The 15662-nt window shown below is 39.5% G+C and overlaps 1 protein-coding gene across 11 annotated transcripts in view; it reads right to left on the reverse strand.

Annotated features, from left to right (window-relative positions):
• Window positions 1-39: 39 nt before the first annotated feature.
• Window positions 40-15662, reverse strand: part of LOC147158329 (kinesin-like protein KIF13B) — a 42169-nt gene continuing 26546 nt past the window's right edge. For 4 of the 11 annotated variants that reach the window (XM_086060928.1, XM_086060929.1, XM_086060926.1 and 1 more), the window contains 16 exons: window positions 15419-15559; window positions 15220-15249; window positions 14999-15104; window positions 13909-14035; window positions 13786-13841; window positions 13584-13702; window positions 12430-12606; window positions 11859-11951; window positions 10953-11105; window positions 10807-10884; window positions 8161-8254; window positions 7972-8081; window positions 5224-5286; window positions 4427-4489; window positions 2256-3336; window positions 40-874 (listed from right to left, as the gene is read on the reverse strand). In XM_086060928.1, the coding sequence (XP_085917054.1) occupies window positions 627-874; window positions 2256-3336; window positions 4427-4489; window positions 5224-5286; window positions 7972-8081; window positions 8161-8254; window positions 10807-10884; window positions 10953-11105; window positions 11859-11951; window positions 12430-12606; window positions 13584-13702; window positions 13786-13841; window positions 13909-14035; window positions 14999-15104; window positions 15220-15249; window positions 15419-15559 (2739 nt within the window). In that variant the 3' untranslated portion in view covers window positions 40-626. The remainder of the gene's footprint in view (window positions 875-2255; window positions 3337-4426; window positions 4490-5223; window positions 5287-7971; window positions 8082-8160; window positions 8255-10806; window positions 10885-10952; window positions 11106-11858; window positions 11952-12429; window positions 12607-13583; window positions 13703-13785; window positions 13842-13908; window positions 14036-14998; window positions 15105-15219; window positions 15250-15418; window positions 15560-15662) is intronic. The other 7 variants (XM_086060934.1, XM_086060930.1, XM_086060937.1 and 4 more) reach the window with 6 other exon arrangements.

Below are 15662 nucleotides of genomic sequence, written 5' to 3' on the forward strand. Positions count from 1 at the left end.
TTGAGGGACTGTAGAAAAAGAAAACTTGCAAAAGATAACTTCTTTAAAACATATGTGGTTTAAAGGTCAATTCAAACACCCAAATATTCACATTTATCAACTTTCTAGAGAACTCTTCTACCATTTACATAGTAAAGCACTTATGCCAGCATTAAGTGGTAACTGTTTGATGGAGACAAAACTTAAGCCCTTAGAATCTTACATGTTTAATTTTGATGCTCATTCTGAGAAAAGGAGGATGTCTATCATCCTCATGAAAGTCGTACTCAACAGATTTGATGTTCCAAGTTAAGTGACTGAAGCAGCGGACCACCTGGCATCACTAACCAGATATATGCCCAGTTATGAACAAGGAACTCACTTGTACAGTCATGTCGTGACATCTCAAGGCACACAAAACATAAAAACAAAGCATAAAAAATGCTTAAAAGTAATTTTACAAAAACATCCCTAAAGCAGCAAAACCCCCATTAGATTCTAAATACGATACATAATTGTTAATGTCAAAACAAAACCTACACTTGTTGGCATGCAGCATTACAAAGTGTGCAAGTTAACACATCCAGCATTGAATGAAAACTTTGGGAGGAAAAATGGGTTATATGTGCACATGTTCAGCTCTTCTGTCAACAATTTTTATGGACCTCTCCACTATTGCGAGAAGCTGATGATGCGAAGGCAGCCTCTTCTTTGGCCAGAGCCGTGAGCGCCGGCAGGTTGGGAGTGGATCCCGACAAGTTGGCGCTGCGTCGCTTCTGCTGCTGTCGCCGCCGTTTGCCGCCGCCGCGGCTCACCCTGTCCGGCCGGACCAGCACTCCGTAACCGGGATTACAGTGGAAGTAGTGCTTCCCTCCTACCGAGCCGTCGTTCTTTCCTGGTAAACGGCACACATATGATGACCCCACAGTGGTGATAGACCAATGAAGCTTCATGAAGTACTTGGGATATTTTTTTTTACTTTTCTAGATGGCGCTCTTGATTTAAAGATGCAATGGAAATCAATTTCCAAGACAAAAATTTCCCAGGGCTGAAAGATTATGGGGAAAATAATAATAATAAAACAATTATTCATTTAGGATATATTTGTATCCTTAACTTTTTAAATGAACGAAAATTCTGTGAATCTTCAAACTTAAAAAAGTTCAAATAAAAAAGTGAAATAAAAACACTACTAAATCAGTCATTCCAAAACAAATACTGGCTGTTCCTGCGCTTTTCGGCCTCTTAGAGGCATTTAATTCTATTAAAATAACTTGTTTTTCACAAATTGAGAAGAATTTGTGCCTTTGAGTAGTGCTATCTTACATGCATGTGTTTCCACAGCATTTGTGTGTGAATATTCGTTATTTGAAGGGCTATTACTTCCAAAGTTGATGCTAACTTTCTGTTAGCATTTTAATGGCATCCTCCTTACACTTGCATTAGCATTAGCGCTAGCCTCGCGACGTGATAAAAACGAAATATGTTTAGTAGTTGAATACACACTGTATGCAATTCTCCTTATCGTGTGTTTAGTTTTACAGTTAACTTCAACTGGAGCGTCATTAAACAGCTTAAAGGACGATTAGGGACGCCAGAATCACAATAATTCGCTTCGAGCTAGCTACAAGCTACGTGGCGCATTCAGGGTCGTTTCACAAGTAAACGCGCCGCAGCGTTCTGCACATACTGTCTCTGTCAAATACATTATTTTCAACGGGGCCAGGTGGGGGGGAATCGAATTATGCTCCACTGTAAATGTCAAGCTTGGAGACAACTTTACTGATACAAAACCACCAGAAGATGACATCATTGCCCGATCCCTGAAGGGAAAAGCCGAAAGGAAAAGAAGAAGAAGAAATACAGTTTGAGAGTCCATGGGAGTAATGGCTGCATTTTGTGCAACCTACATTTTTCTCCTGTCAATTAAAAAAAGAACAGGACAAGGCAGAAAGAAGAGACTGTATTCTGTCATTTGGCAAATTCGGTTCACATATAATTATTGAACATTATATCATGTGGGTATTGAACATTTTGAAATTGTCTAAAATGGCTGGCGGTGAATGAGTTAATCATCTTTCTTTGATCATTACGTTTTAATGATCGAGAGAAGCCAAACTCAAAATCGCCATAACATTTCGGTTAATCGTCCAGCCCTAAAACATCCCAAGTGCTTCATGAAGCTTCACCAAGCTCCATTTTACCATTATTACTCAATCAATCAGCACTTTTAGACATTAGATCTCAGAATTACTTTCTGGGGGTTTTCCACTCACCTGCAGGTACCTCAAGTTCCACTCCCACCCATGTGCCTTCGGCGAAGTCTGTAGGTCCCACGTAGCGCACGATGCCCCTTTTATTGGTCCCTACAGTAACAAATTCCCCTTCTTTTATCCAGTCGGGCAGAGTGACCGCAGCGGCTGCTTCTCCTTCCTCGCAGTCTAAGATGAGCTCCAAGGGTTCAGCGAGATTGGGCTCTGATTTTGAAATGTCGGTCTGAACAGGCTCCGCCTGCGGCTCACCAAGTATACGCTGGAAAGACTTGAGCTCTGATGACTGGACTTTCTGGATCTTGAAAGGGTTGACTGCTGCTGTGGGGGATTTGGAGCGTTGCTTATTGGCTTCTGCCGAGGCATCAAGTGTTGCCTCCAGGTGGACTTCATCAGTGGAGGAAGCTGTGATGGCAGAACCACTAGATTGTTCCTGGGAATAAGATAGTGGATCAGAATCCTTCAATGAGATTTGGGTTGAGACAGGAGCAGGATCTTCAGACTCCATCTTAGTATGGTCTTGTTTGGATTGTTCATTCTTCGCAGACACTTCTTGAATTGCTTTCGTGGATTCTTTCATTTTCATTTGAACACTTTCCAGGACAGAAGTCTTTGGTTTTGAGTCTGTTAGTTGTCGCTCACTGTTCAATTGCTCTGTTTCTTTTGAGTCGCGTTCCAAATGTGTTGTCGGAATATTGGCCTGGACTTCCTGTACTACAAGAGATGGATTTGGCTCCCGGTGACTGTGATTTAAATCAGACGGATCGTCGTCAATCTCGGCGGCTGCCTGGAAAGACTCGTGAGGTTCAGAACCCGAGTTCATGTCAGATTGCAAGGGGAGTCTCTGTATCACTTTATGTTCTTCTTCATCGGCTCTTTGGCCTGACGACGGAGGAAGGTCCCAGCTCAGCGTGTAGACGTCTGAAAGCGTCGCCGTGGAGATGCTGGTTGAAATGTAACCACTTGACGCTTCGCTCATTGAGCTCTGGGTGGAGTCTTCTGTCTCTGGGATGATTGGTGGAGGGAGAGGTACTGATCTGGGGCTCTCCTGGTAGATGGCGGGCAGGCTGATTTCCTCAGTAGGAACCTGAAGGATAACCAAAACAACTTGTTAGGGATGCTGACGGGCTTGAAAAATATCAGCAAAACATTAAAGGAGAGTTTTCTCAATCTGCAGTGAGTTTAGAAAGCTATATAATTTAGTAATGGACAAATGAAGCTCACTTGCAATTTTTTTTCCCCTCTAGATGGCACTCTTGGTTTAAAGATGCAGTGGAAATGTAATAAATTGTCATTGCACTAACTTTATTTTTAAACCAAGAGCAGCATCTAGAGGAGTAAAACATACATAAATAATATGTATATATATATATATATATCACGAGTGCTTCATGAAGCTTCATTTTCCCATCACTCGTACACATGAAAGTAATGCAAGTTGTCAAGTAAAATGTACAATTTGCAGATGATTGTATTGATTTTATTGTAACTCTGCTTGTCTTCCATTTCCAAATATTAATCTTAAGAGTCACTGATCCAATATTACAAAGAAACGCTAAAAGTGAAGGTATAGTTAATTTTATTTATTGGAGATTTACACTAAAAGGGGGTTTTTGGTTTACGATGTGCACCACTTCCATCGCATGAGTGAAATCTGCAATATAGAAATACCCTATTTGATGAAGGACCAAAAATTAAAAATAAATTAAATAAAAGTGAAAATAAAAAATATATATACCACGGTATTGTGATTAATACTGCCTTTCTGGAGTATGAATTAAGCAGCAAAATCCACCCGCTTTTATCCTTCCCAGGGGGCGGCCATTTTGTCACTTGTTGACTGAAGATGACGTCACAGTTGCTTAGGGCTCAGGTAACGACCAATGACGGCTCAGCTTGTGAACGTCACATGACCAAACTCTGAACACAGCTGAGCCGTGATTGGTCGTTACCAAGGCCCTGATCTACTATTTAGAAGAATAAAGACAATTCCACCCAATCCTAGCATTGTGTACCAAAATAAAAGTCCTGATGTATCCATCAAAGCAACATATGAGTGAATATTTCTCAAAGTGTCTAATTTCAAGAGACATACTTGATGCTCGCAGCAAATGAGAACATCTTTTTTTCTCTTTAAATAAATAAAGAAATGAGAACATCTTGACACTTCAACTTACTTGCTGGCGTGTGTTCATTCCCTCTTCAAAACTGGCTGACTGCACCATGATACGAGGAACATTCTGCAACAGAGGAGCAGTTTAAAGGTTCGACTCGGGTTTCCTAACATGGTGGACATTTTTCCAAGCGCTCTTTCTAAGCGTCTTACAAAAGAGCATGCTCGTGCAATTTAGCGCTGTGAAGAAATCATACAATTCAGTCATCAGTGAGCCAGTAAAACTGAAATAGAGCCTATGGGGAAAAGTTCACGTGTGATCCGTAAGACAGATAGCGAAATCACAGCGCCTGAAAGAAAATGAAAGTGGGATAGCAAACCAGGCCATCTGTTTCATTATGTTGGGCCTGCCTGCACTTCTCATCCATGTAATGAGGTCTGTATATTCATGTTTCACAAAGAGAAACAACATGTATTTAGCGGAGTGATTAGCAGTGAGGATGGTGATATGAGACAAATAATTGTTTATCAGATCCCTCATACAGACAATCACCTTAAAACAATCAGGGTAATTGCAGTGCAATTATAATTGCATCCATAATCGTTTATCCCAATTCAGTTCTCTTGTACTGCCACTCGAAGTGAGCCGTTAGCTGATGAAATATTGTGCCATTTGTGTTTAAACATTATTTCTCAAATGTGAAGCTTTTTTTTTGGGCTAATGACTTTGACTGCGAGGCAGCACACAAGCTGATAAATGAATTAAACACATGCATAGCGTTCTGAGCGATGCGCTTCATTCTCCATGCAGCAGATGAGAACTAAAAAGGACACTGGAGCTTGAGCAGCAGCGCAACCTACATGGACGGTCGAGAGCAGGTCAAACACATCTATCCTGTCCTGCGGGGGCTCAGGACAGCCAACCTGAAAGTCGACACATGCAGGACGCCACCTTGAAATGCATTCTCTTTTTATTATGTTGAGATTTTACAGAAGCAACCCCGCCAATATGAGAGTTTCCACTCCAGCGCTACGACACGCGATTTCCTTGATTACCTTCCCCCCGTGGGCCGCAGACTGTGGCTGAAGGTGCTCATCAGACAAGTGGAGTGCCGTCGTGTTTTTAACCGCAGTGAAGAGTTTCGATAGCACGAGCATGACAAGTTCACCTGCTCCAAATTACCGCAAATTTTACAGAGTATGTTCCCGTCTCAGTGGGGGCTGCTTGGAACAATCTCGGCTTTCATCGCAAACAGCACATTAGAAAACATGTTATGCAACCCATCAATCATTTGCACTCAAGTGGTGCTACTTAGCATTTCTAAGCAGCTCGCTCCTAAATTACAAAACGAAAGTTATACGGGACTGATATTCATCAGTGCGTTTCATAGGAGCCACATAGTGTAATGTTTTCACAATTTAAATCATCTCAAATCTATGATGAGCTTTTGTCAAAAATACCAAGGATCAAAAATTATACAGCATCTTTCATCAATGCCGTTTCAGAGGTGGACCTGTTATATGTAAATATGCCACTGGTCACCCCATTAACCAACACACACAACATCCAGGGGCGTAACTAGAGCTTAGCAAGTGGCTACTAGCAGTATGAAGAGAAACGTGAACACCCATAAAGCCAAGTGCACGTCAATTAGCGTGCATACATAAACACTCCGCGCTCCAGATTAACTCATTTGATCCCAAAAACGTATAAATACGTTTTAAGTGTCCCAAAGACGTATTTTTAAGTTTTTTGTTTTTTTTGGTGCTAGAGCATACAGAAAGCTTTATGCAGCCTCTCAACTGCAAAGAACGGTTGAAGAAATGGTGGTTATTACACAAATGGCCAGCAGGTGGCAGCAGAGCAAAAGATCAACCACGGCCATGTTGGAAAAAAAAGCTCTTTTACTCACATTTCTAAATAGATTTGTGAATAATGATGAAATTATTATTGCTGCAAAACGGAAACAGATAGAAATATACTTTTTTTCCTGATGAAACAAGAGACTCTAATCTTTCTTTTGGTAGGTTACATGTTTTTATTAGCCTGGCAAGCCACACCCACTTTTTCCGAGTCCGGACAGGCGTCCATAAACAGCGTTTGGGCACCGGCCGAAAACAGGCCGGGCTAATCAAATTTGTCTATTTGCGTGACGTCGTCTTGGTTAGCAACGTCACTAAGTTTTTCTCACAACAACAACATTCAACGATGTCATTCACTACTGTCTCTCTTCGACTAGTAGCCATGTTGGATTTTTACTTAGCCTCCGCTCTTCGCTCATTTCACTGTCTGTTAGCCAGGTTTGTACCGCCTCAGAGATGCTGATTGGGCGGTTGACCAGACTCACTCTCCGGCAAAGCCACGAGTGATGACATGTTTTTATAGCAATAGAACACAATATTCTGTTGTGAGCCTTGCAAAATCTGTCAAAATATAGTAAAACAGCTGGGAGTGAGAAAGTTAACAACTTCATCAAACATCCCAGCATGTGACAGTAATCAGAAGCTATTTCGAACTATACTGTTAGCAAATGCTAATCTTAACTAATACTGCAACTCTGCTCACTATTTTTAGTTTAACATGATCGTGTGTTTGTGAAGTCCTTGAAAATGCAAAATCATGGTCGGAGAAACTTAGCCGGTATTATGTAAATCAGTGGTGTCCAAACTTTTATTTGAGGGCCGTATTCAGAAAAATGGAAGGATTCAAGGGGCCACTTAAATTTTTTTTAATAATCTACTTTGATTTATTAAACAGGCTAAAATTAATCAAGCAAGCAATTCTATATAGCAGCTTTCTGTTCGAGGCGATAAGGCAAAGAGTTAAAAGGAACCCCGATTAATTTTTCAAAAATCATTTTCAGTTTAATATGTTTTGTAGAAACTTTATTTGGACGTACTTTGTTACTTACGTCGCAACGCATTCATTGTATAGTGACGTAAAATGGTGGCTCTCTGCCGAGCAATGTGAAACGCCTATAAAGAAAGCAAGTTAAGCCTCGTAGCGTTCCTAAAGAAACAACATGCTATTGGTAGAGTCACCCTCCCCCACGCCATGCTCTCGTCATTCGCCAGATGCATTCAAGAGTTTTGATTGTCCCTTTAGGAACAAACTAACTTTAGAGCAATCTTGTCATTACAGTCGGGGTTCTTTTTAAGGAATTTTCTAAATTTTGGGGTGGTCGTCAGGCCTGTAACCCACTTGAGCCAAAACAAGAGCAAACTGTAGTCATCTGACCATTTTTAAAACACTTGAGGGTCATTAATGTGATATATTCATAAATCAGACAATTTAGCCTTTTTTTTGTAGTAGTGGCATCTACAGTATTTTATTTTACCCCCTCCCTTCTCACTCTGTCTACTGTTTGATTTGTTGTTTTTTAAACTAGCCTAGGTCGTGTCAAATAAAAACAAAATTGCATTTTTATCACGGCACGCTGAAAAATAAATCGCGGGCCGCAAATGGACCCAAGGCCGTAGTATGGACACCCCTGATGTAAATTCTAAAGTCAATATTTCTTAAGATGTCCCCTTTAAATCTAGAACGTGGCGATATAAACTTGAAATCCCTTATAAGGAACACAATAAATCCTGAGCTGGAGAGACTACCTGTTGATGGACAATTGTCTGGTCTCCACTTTCTTCTTTGCCAGCAGAAAGCAACGACTTGAGGATGTTAGGCACAGCCTTCACTGGAGGAAGAGAAGATAGAGCAGAGCCTAAGAAGCAAGATGAAGAAACAATGAAGGATAATTCTAGCATCACAAGAAGCAATTAGGGAAGGCTAATTTGTCGCACCAGTGTCTGGGTTCAGGTTGTGCGATATAAAGCTGGGCATCGTGCGCCTTGAATGAGGAGGGGCAGCGGAGAGGTCCTGGTGACTCTCCCAACCCTGCACCGACACAACACAAATACACATGAGAACATGTCATCTGTGGCTTGAAACAATTTCTACTGAAGACTCTACTCAACATTTAGTGACTTCTATACTTTTTGCACAACTTATTGTTTTTATATAGCAATGAGGGCATGAAACAAAAAAGTTGAAAAACTAAGAGAAAGCTTAAAGCTGAAGTACAACGGCGTATTAGGGCCACGTATAAAATATATATTTTTTAGAGGGCGGAGAAAATATTCCGAGGAAAAAACTTGCAAATTTGTCACTTTATAAAGTGGTAAATTTGCGACTTTATACAGTGGCAGATTTGTGAGGAAAAAAAACTTGAGAAATACACTACTCGGATGTTTGTGCCAATACTTTCGGTCTAGTTTTCAAATAAGGATATAATAATGGCTTTAACCATATGATGTTAAGCCAAGGGTTAAAGCAAAAAAATGTAATTTGACTGAAAAAAAATGTTATGTTCAAATTGACTGCGGTCAATTAACACAAATTTTGCAGGGCAATAGAGGGCGAACACTGATTCTTTTTAAATAATAATATTTAAGGATGAAAAATGTGATAAGTATACGACCGCTCTAGGAGGGTAATTGGGAATGCAAAAAAATTAAAATACTTAATACATACTTAAAAACATCAATTTGATGCATTTTGAGAGATAAAAATCAAGCCGACTTAAAAGACAGATCAATGTATAATTAAATAACTAATAATACATGGTCTTGTTATGCTATATAAGCAGTGTTGGGAGGTTTACTTTTAAATTGTATTCTTCTGATGCAGTTTCTCATTACTTGTTAAAAAGAAATGTAGTTATTTACGTAATCCAATCACCATACTATTAAAATAATGTAACTTGGACAGTAACAGTGGACCCCAACTATTTGCAGGGGCCAAGACCGCGAATAGCGAAAATCCATGTGTAATTGACACCTATTTAAATGCATGCATGCATATAGACAGACAGACATACATACAGACAGACATACATGCATGCATGCATACATGCAGACAGACAGACAGACATACAGCTGTTCACCCCAGATACATAGATTATTTATTTAGCCTATGAGGAAAGTAGATTTGCTTTCTCCATAACAGTTGATGCGTTACATCAACCGCAAAACATACTTTTATCCCAGTCGCTAGTTTTGACATTTTTATTGTTAATATGGTGTTAAATAGTACATCGGTGCGTAATATGTAAAGAACGTGGAACTCTTTTTTAAATTTTTAATAGGTTTTAGGTGAATTAATGAGTACGCACTCACACGCACGCACACATGCACATACAAAATAAAAGAAGAAAAAAAAAAGAGAGCAATGATGATGACATGTCGAATCTGTAAAATTACCGAATGAACAATACTGAGCTCTCTCCCAAAAAAAAAAAAAAAAAAGAAAGAAAGAAGGTGGAACTCTGACTCACGTTAGCATGTAGCAGGTTAGTAACTAGCTCCTCCGTAGCAGGACGCCGCAGCACGCTGACAGTTTACACTCTAGGGACAGACAGTTCCGCCAACTTCTCCTAATATGGCTTGCTGCTTCTCCACGGAGAAGGTATGAAATTTAAGACCTCACCCAGATATTAAAATTCAATACTTTTTTCAAGAATTTTCAAGGTGGTATTAATAAATTCAATGCGTGAAAGCAATGTTAGTTTAGTGATGGGATCTTAAACAAATGTGCAGTCCCTATGGGGACTTGTTTATGGGGTGCTATCTCATTTTCAAAATGACGGAAATCCGTCCCCACGACGGAGAACTTTAACCCCTGTGTTAAGCATTCGCACTTTGAAGCGTTGGGTACTGCCAGCGACAAAGACAACTCGCTTTGTGAAGGTCCACACCCTGAGGATCAAGCATTTAAGTTAATTTAAAAAATATATATATTTACTTGTACATTTATGTTTCCAGAATCATTATTTCCACATTCAAAATGTTTTTTTTTTTTTTGTATAAGTAGCTAAGTTGATGTGTCGAATCTGCTGCTCTCCGTCATTCACTTGCATTTACCTAAAGTATGCTAGAATCTGATATGAGTACAGTTTAAATTAAGAATGAATCCGTCTCCATCCTGCCTTTTCATTTTATAAACAGTGTCCCATTAATCACTAACGAATCCTCACATTAAACTATAGCTATGCTACGTGTATTTCGCTTAAGAGTTTTTTTCTCTCAAATTTGCCACTTTATAAACTCGCAATTTTATGAGTTTTTTTCTCTGAATATTTCCTCGCCCTCTAAAAAAATATATATTTATACGTGGCCCTAATACGCCGTCGTACTGAAGCGTATTAACAAAAACAAACAAAAAACAGGTTGAAGCTGAAGTACTATGCTTTTCACCTTGAAGTCACCAAGTTTATGAGTTGAAGAGAATATGTCTAGATTGCTGGCTGAGAGCTGGGTGGAGAATTGCAGAAGCAGCATGTAGTAGCGCGTTAGTGACAGCAGGTCGGGCCAGGGGTGGGGAGAACCAACCAGATGAGGGCCACTAAGAGATGTTACCCAGGGATGTAGTAAAGACTGCTTTTCACTTACCCGGTTGACATTTGGCGAGCTGAGGCAGCGCCTTGTTGTTTTCCCTTTGACTGCTAGTTGCTCCTTCACTGTCACCTCCTATAGAACAAATGTTATGTTAGCAGGACAATACTTTTCTATGCTGCGTATTCATCGTTCACCACAACCTGTCGCAGTCTGTCGAGAGTGAGGATGTTCTCCACAGCCAGGACACTGCGCAGGTATTTCTCGATAGCTGCCTCACTGTCGCCTGACTGGTCATCATCCGTGCTGGCGGCCAATCGGGCCAGCATCTCTCGGTCTTCCGGTCCGTGAAAATCCTGAGGAAGCAATCAGTAAAAGATTGTATTTAAGGTGCTATCGACAGTTTTGGTTTTATTTGTGAGATAAATAGAACATTACGTTATCGTTTTTAGTCAATATGGTATCAATGCTACAACATAAACACATATTGATTCACAGTAAAACCACGGCAGTTGCATAATCATGGTATTAGGCACGGGCCGGTATTAAATTGTGATGGTATGATAACCGTAAACAAAAATATTGCAGTGTCACGGTATGAAAATTACAGCTCTAAAATGACCCTTTTTGAAACACTTGGTAAAAAAAATAAAAATAATTACAATTTAAAAAAAAATCCCCATTGAGCACTAAATATTTCATTTTTAAGGAAAAATAATATTTGCTACAGGAGAAACAGCTACCATGTTAAGTAAAAAAAATAAATAAATAAAAATATTCTTAGTGTCCCATCACTGGTGGGCTATTTTGAGAAAAGACCTGTGGGCTACTCATGTTGTCCATGGGGCTAACTAATACACGCTGGCACCCCGCTTCGACATCGCCTAAAAAAATTACAGCGAGCTCATTATTAGTGACAGCCAGTAATACCAATTATTGAAACCATGACTTTTTAAAACAACAGTAAACCATCAAACCAGTGATCGGCCATGCCTAGTATCATCAACCTTCACTGATGTGTGTGCCCCAGAATACCCAATATGGCGTTTAGGTTATGTTTCAGTTTTGTTACCCAATAAATATCTGTATAAAATGGTATAGACACTTACTCCCGGTATATTTGAGACAATTTCAAAGGTGACGCCACATCCTGGGATGGTGCTGCGCTGGGACATCCTCTTCAGAAGACTCTGGGCAAAACCCTGCATCACCAACACAAATGTAAGTTCATAAAAGTGCTCTTTTTTCCCCATTTTAATAGACATCAACCTCCTGTGTGTATCTGGTCCTGTTTTGAATATTTCTAAATCATTCACTGAAAAAATCAAGCAAATCCCTTCTCTCAAAATGTTAACACAAGTGAAAAAAAAAAAAAACAATCCGTAATTTTACGAGCACATCAGAATTTTGTGGTATTTTCATTTTTGTTTTAAAATCAGACCTATAAAATTCACCACCTAATCTATATCTTCAATTTAAAAGCTGTACTGATATCAAATCCAAAGTACTGCATCTACAAGGATTGAGAAATGTACAGTTTGATGCCAGTTGATGACGATAGACGCCCATTGAGAATAAGTTAAATGGGTTCTTTCTACCTATGCCTTAACCACCACAAAGTTAGATGCAGTAGGTTTGTGTAATTCTGCTGTTAAACAGGAACAAAAGAACGAAGCTCACCTTTTTCCCAGCGACATTAACACAGATGCGTTTCCTCAGGACCAGCTGCATGTGGGCAGGGTGGCTCAACTCAACCACGACATGGATGGTCAGGTACACCCTCTGCTCACCAGATGTCACTCGGCTGAGCTCAGGGCACTCATGTACTGTTGAGTCCCAGGATGCCTCCACCTTTATCTAGACCACATCAAAGAGAAAATTTAATTAACTAATTTGCTCCCAAAAACTTATAAATACATTCTGTTTTAAATGTTTTAAGTGTCCCAAAGACATATTTATACGTTTATTTTATGCTAGAGCATACAGAAGGCTTTGATGCAGCCTCTCAACTGCACAAAACGGTTAAAGCAATGGTATTTATTACAAAAACGGCCAGCAGGTTAGAGCAGAGTATAAGAGATCAGCTCTTTCCCCCACTGTTTTAAGCAAAATTTATGAAACTTAGCTATATTCTTATGCTAATTGTTGCAAAACGGAAACAGATAGAAATGTACTTTTTTTTCCAGATGAAAGAAGAGACTCTAATCTTTCTTTTGGGAGGTATGTTTTTATAGCAATAGAACACAATATTCTGTGGGCCTTGTAAAATCAGTCAAAATCCAGCCGGGAGCGAAGGGGGTTGCTTCAGTGAAAATGGCTGGGAGTGAATGAGTTAAATGTTTTCATCCAATATTTAAAGCAACACTAAGGAACTTTCAGTTTATGTTGATTATGGCGGCACCATATGGACAAAAGCAGTAATGTTATGCCTGAAGGAAGACCACATTTCTCATGAGGACAAGCGCATTGCGGCGTTTTTTTAGCTCACGCCAGTCAAATTGACTTCTGTCTTTGTAACAAATGGGTAAAGAGGGAAGTGACGTATGCCATAAAGCAGTCAGCAGATTTGTAGTTTTTTGTGTGGCAGCGTTCCTACTATCCTCCTCAAAGTTGTTTAGTGCCAGTCAAAAGGATACAGACCCCCTTAGGCCATGGCAAAAGTACAATTCAACTAGTTTTAAGTCGATGTTTCATCAGAAGAATTATGAAAATATTTTATTAAGGTTGAAAAGTTTCTTAGTGCTACTTTAATTAACTCCCTGTTAAGTCTTTAACCAAATTGGAAAAAAACAAAGTATAATTTTGCAGAACAGAACCGGTGCATGTCACCTTACTTCTGAATCGTAGTGTTTGACAACGTGAAGGTCAAAGAAGTCGTCTTCATATTCGCCAGCAAGATATGCATCTACACCCCCGGTGAAAGGGGCAGAGAGGTTCGACTGGAAATCATCAGCTACAGACCAGAACATTACAGAAGTGAGCTCACCCTTGATTCAGTGAAGGAATGTGTTGCTAAAAGAATTACAGGCAAAATACCGCTGAGGTCCAGAAACAGGACAGGAATGTGTGTCTCCATCCCAGGTACAGGAACTCTGCAAGGGAAAAGCAGCATTGTTTGGTTGAATTGAAGAAACGGCAACAGTGGGCCTGGACACAAACCTTTCAACTGGTGCTCCAGGAATGCCACTGCCAGCTGACGGCAACAAAACGGCATTGCGTTCTTCAGTGAGTGTCAGACGGCACTCAAGCAGCTGCGACTCCCGCTCCAAATCGTCCTCCGACTTATCTGTATGCACATGTGCAGGTGAAACAGGTGACGTCACGGTTTGGTAATGAAGGAGGGAAGATAACGAGGGTCAGGGTGTCTCTAAGAAGAACTAGAAATGTCTTCTCAACCATAATTACAATAAACGTACATGGCAAAATATTACAAAATACTTTAATAATACCGGCGTAACCCTTCCAATAATCAATTATACATCAGTCCCAAAATAATCTTTTTTTACTGTGCTAAAATCAATGACCACCATTATTGATCCCTTTGATGCTCCTGTATTATTCATATGGTAGTAAAGCGACAATTCAGGAATAATTGTGTTTTTATGATTAGACTTAGACCCATATGTTTTTTTCAGGGCCGATATCAGTACCGATTTATAATCAAAGAAGTCGATAACCAATATTTGGAGCAAATATTCATTTTCATTAAAAGTGCAAATATTGGTGTCAAAAAAACAAAACAAACAAAACTCTTGTAAGATTCGCATGTTAGTTTGTCTTTTATCTTAGTCAATAGAAATTTTTACAATTTTTGTAAAAAGTTCTGGGACTTCCCAGGATCATTAGCATGTCTTAAAAAGTAAAATAAAAATTTAACAATTAAACAGCTCCCTATTGTTTGTTACAGAAAATATTTTTTTCACACAAATTTCTAAATATCTGAAATGTAGGATTTGTACTTGTAAAAACAGAAGGTGCGGAGAGTTCATAGGGTCAGCAGAATCTCTTATAAAGCTAACTAAAAATTTTAATAAATAGTTGCTTGAAGTTAACATAATTTTTAATTAATCTATTATCGGCCGTATGACTCTTCAAAAAGGTTGATGCCGATATTCGTCAAAATGCTAAATATTGGCGCTGGTAATTGGCCTAATAATCGGTCTTTCCCTACTATCACTTCTTTTTGAAAAAAGTTGAATAGATGTTTTCTTAATATGTGCATGTAAAACAGTGGAGTGTTTTAATTCACCTGTACCTGGTTTGGACACAATTTTCTGTAACTGCTGATCCAGGTATTCCTGTCGCTGAGTAAGCGTGGCCAGCCATTGTTCCCTCATTCTCTCCAAATCCATTTCCTTCACACAAGCACAACCAAAATAAGCATTTGATGTTCTGCCTACCAAAAAACTCTTTCATAGGTTGGCCAAATACATTAGCTGATATATTATGATATGTAAGAGCAAACCTTACTTGGTAGCTGTCCATTTCTTCATCCCTAACCTAAAAATAGATATTTTTAGATCAATATTTTGATATAAATACTAAAACGTGGAAAAGGCAGATGGAAGGAAAGTTTTGGCATATCACTACAGATCAACACAATTGCACCAAAAACAAAACAAAAAAACAATGTCAATACTGTACTATTAATATGATCATGTCCTCTTACCAGCAGTGAGTCCCTGCCTATTGTTGTATTTTGGACCTTGACGTCTCCAATGGACACAGACAGGATAGAGATGGAGATCAGCGGCATTGTGCCAGAGTCCGGCACAGAGCGCAACTCCACCTGAACTCGACGGGACTGACCCTGAATGGCAAGATTTCACAAGAGTAGTTTTTGGATAATGAGCATTATAATCATGCCTGACAGAATTTTTTTCATACCAATATAACGCCGAATAATTGCAGGC

Source organism: Leptonotus elevatus, chromosome 18 (assembly GCF_054856555.1).
Source record: "Leptonotus elevatus isolate MCC_2025b chromosome 18, RoL_Lele_1.0, whole genome shotgun sequence".
Lineage (NCBI taxonomy): Eukaryota > Metazoa > Chordata > Actinopteri > Syngnathiformes > Syngnathidae > Leptonotus > Leptonotus elevatus.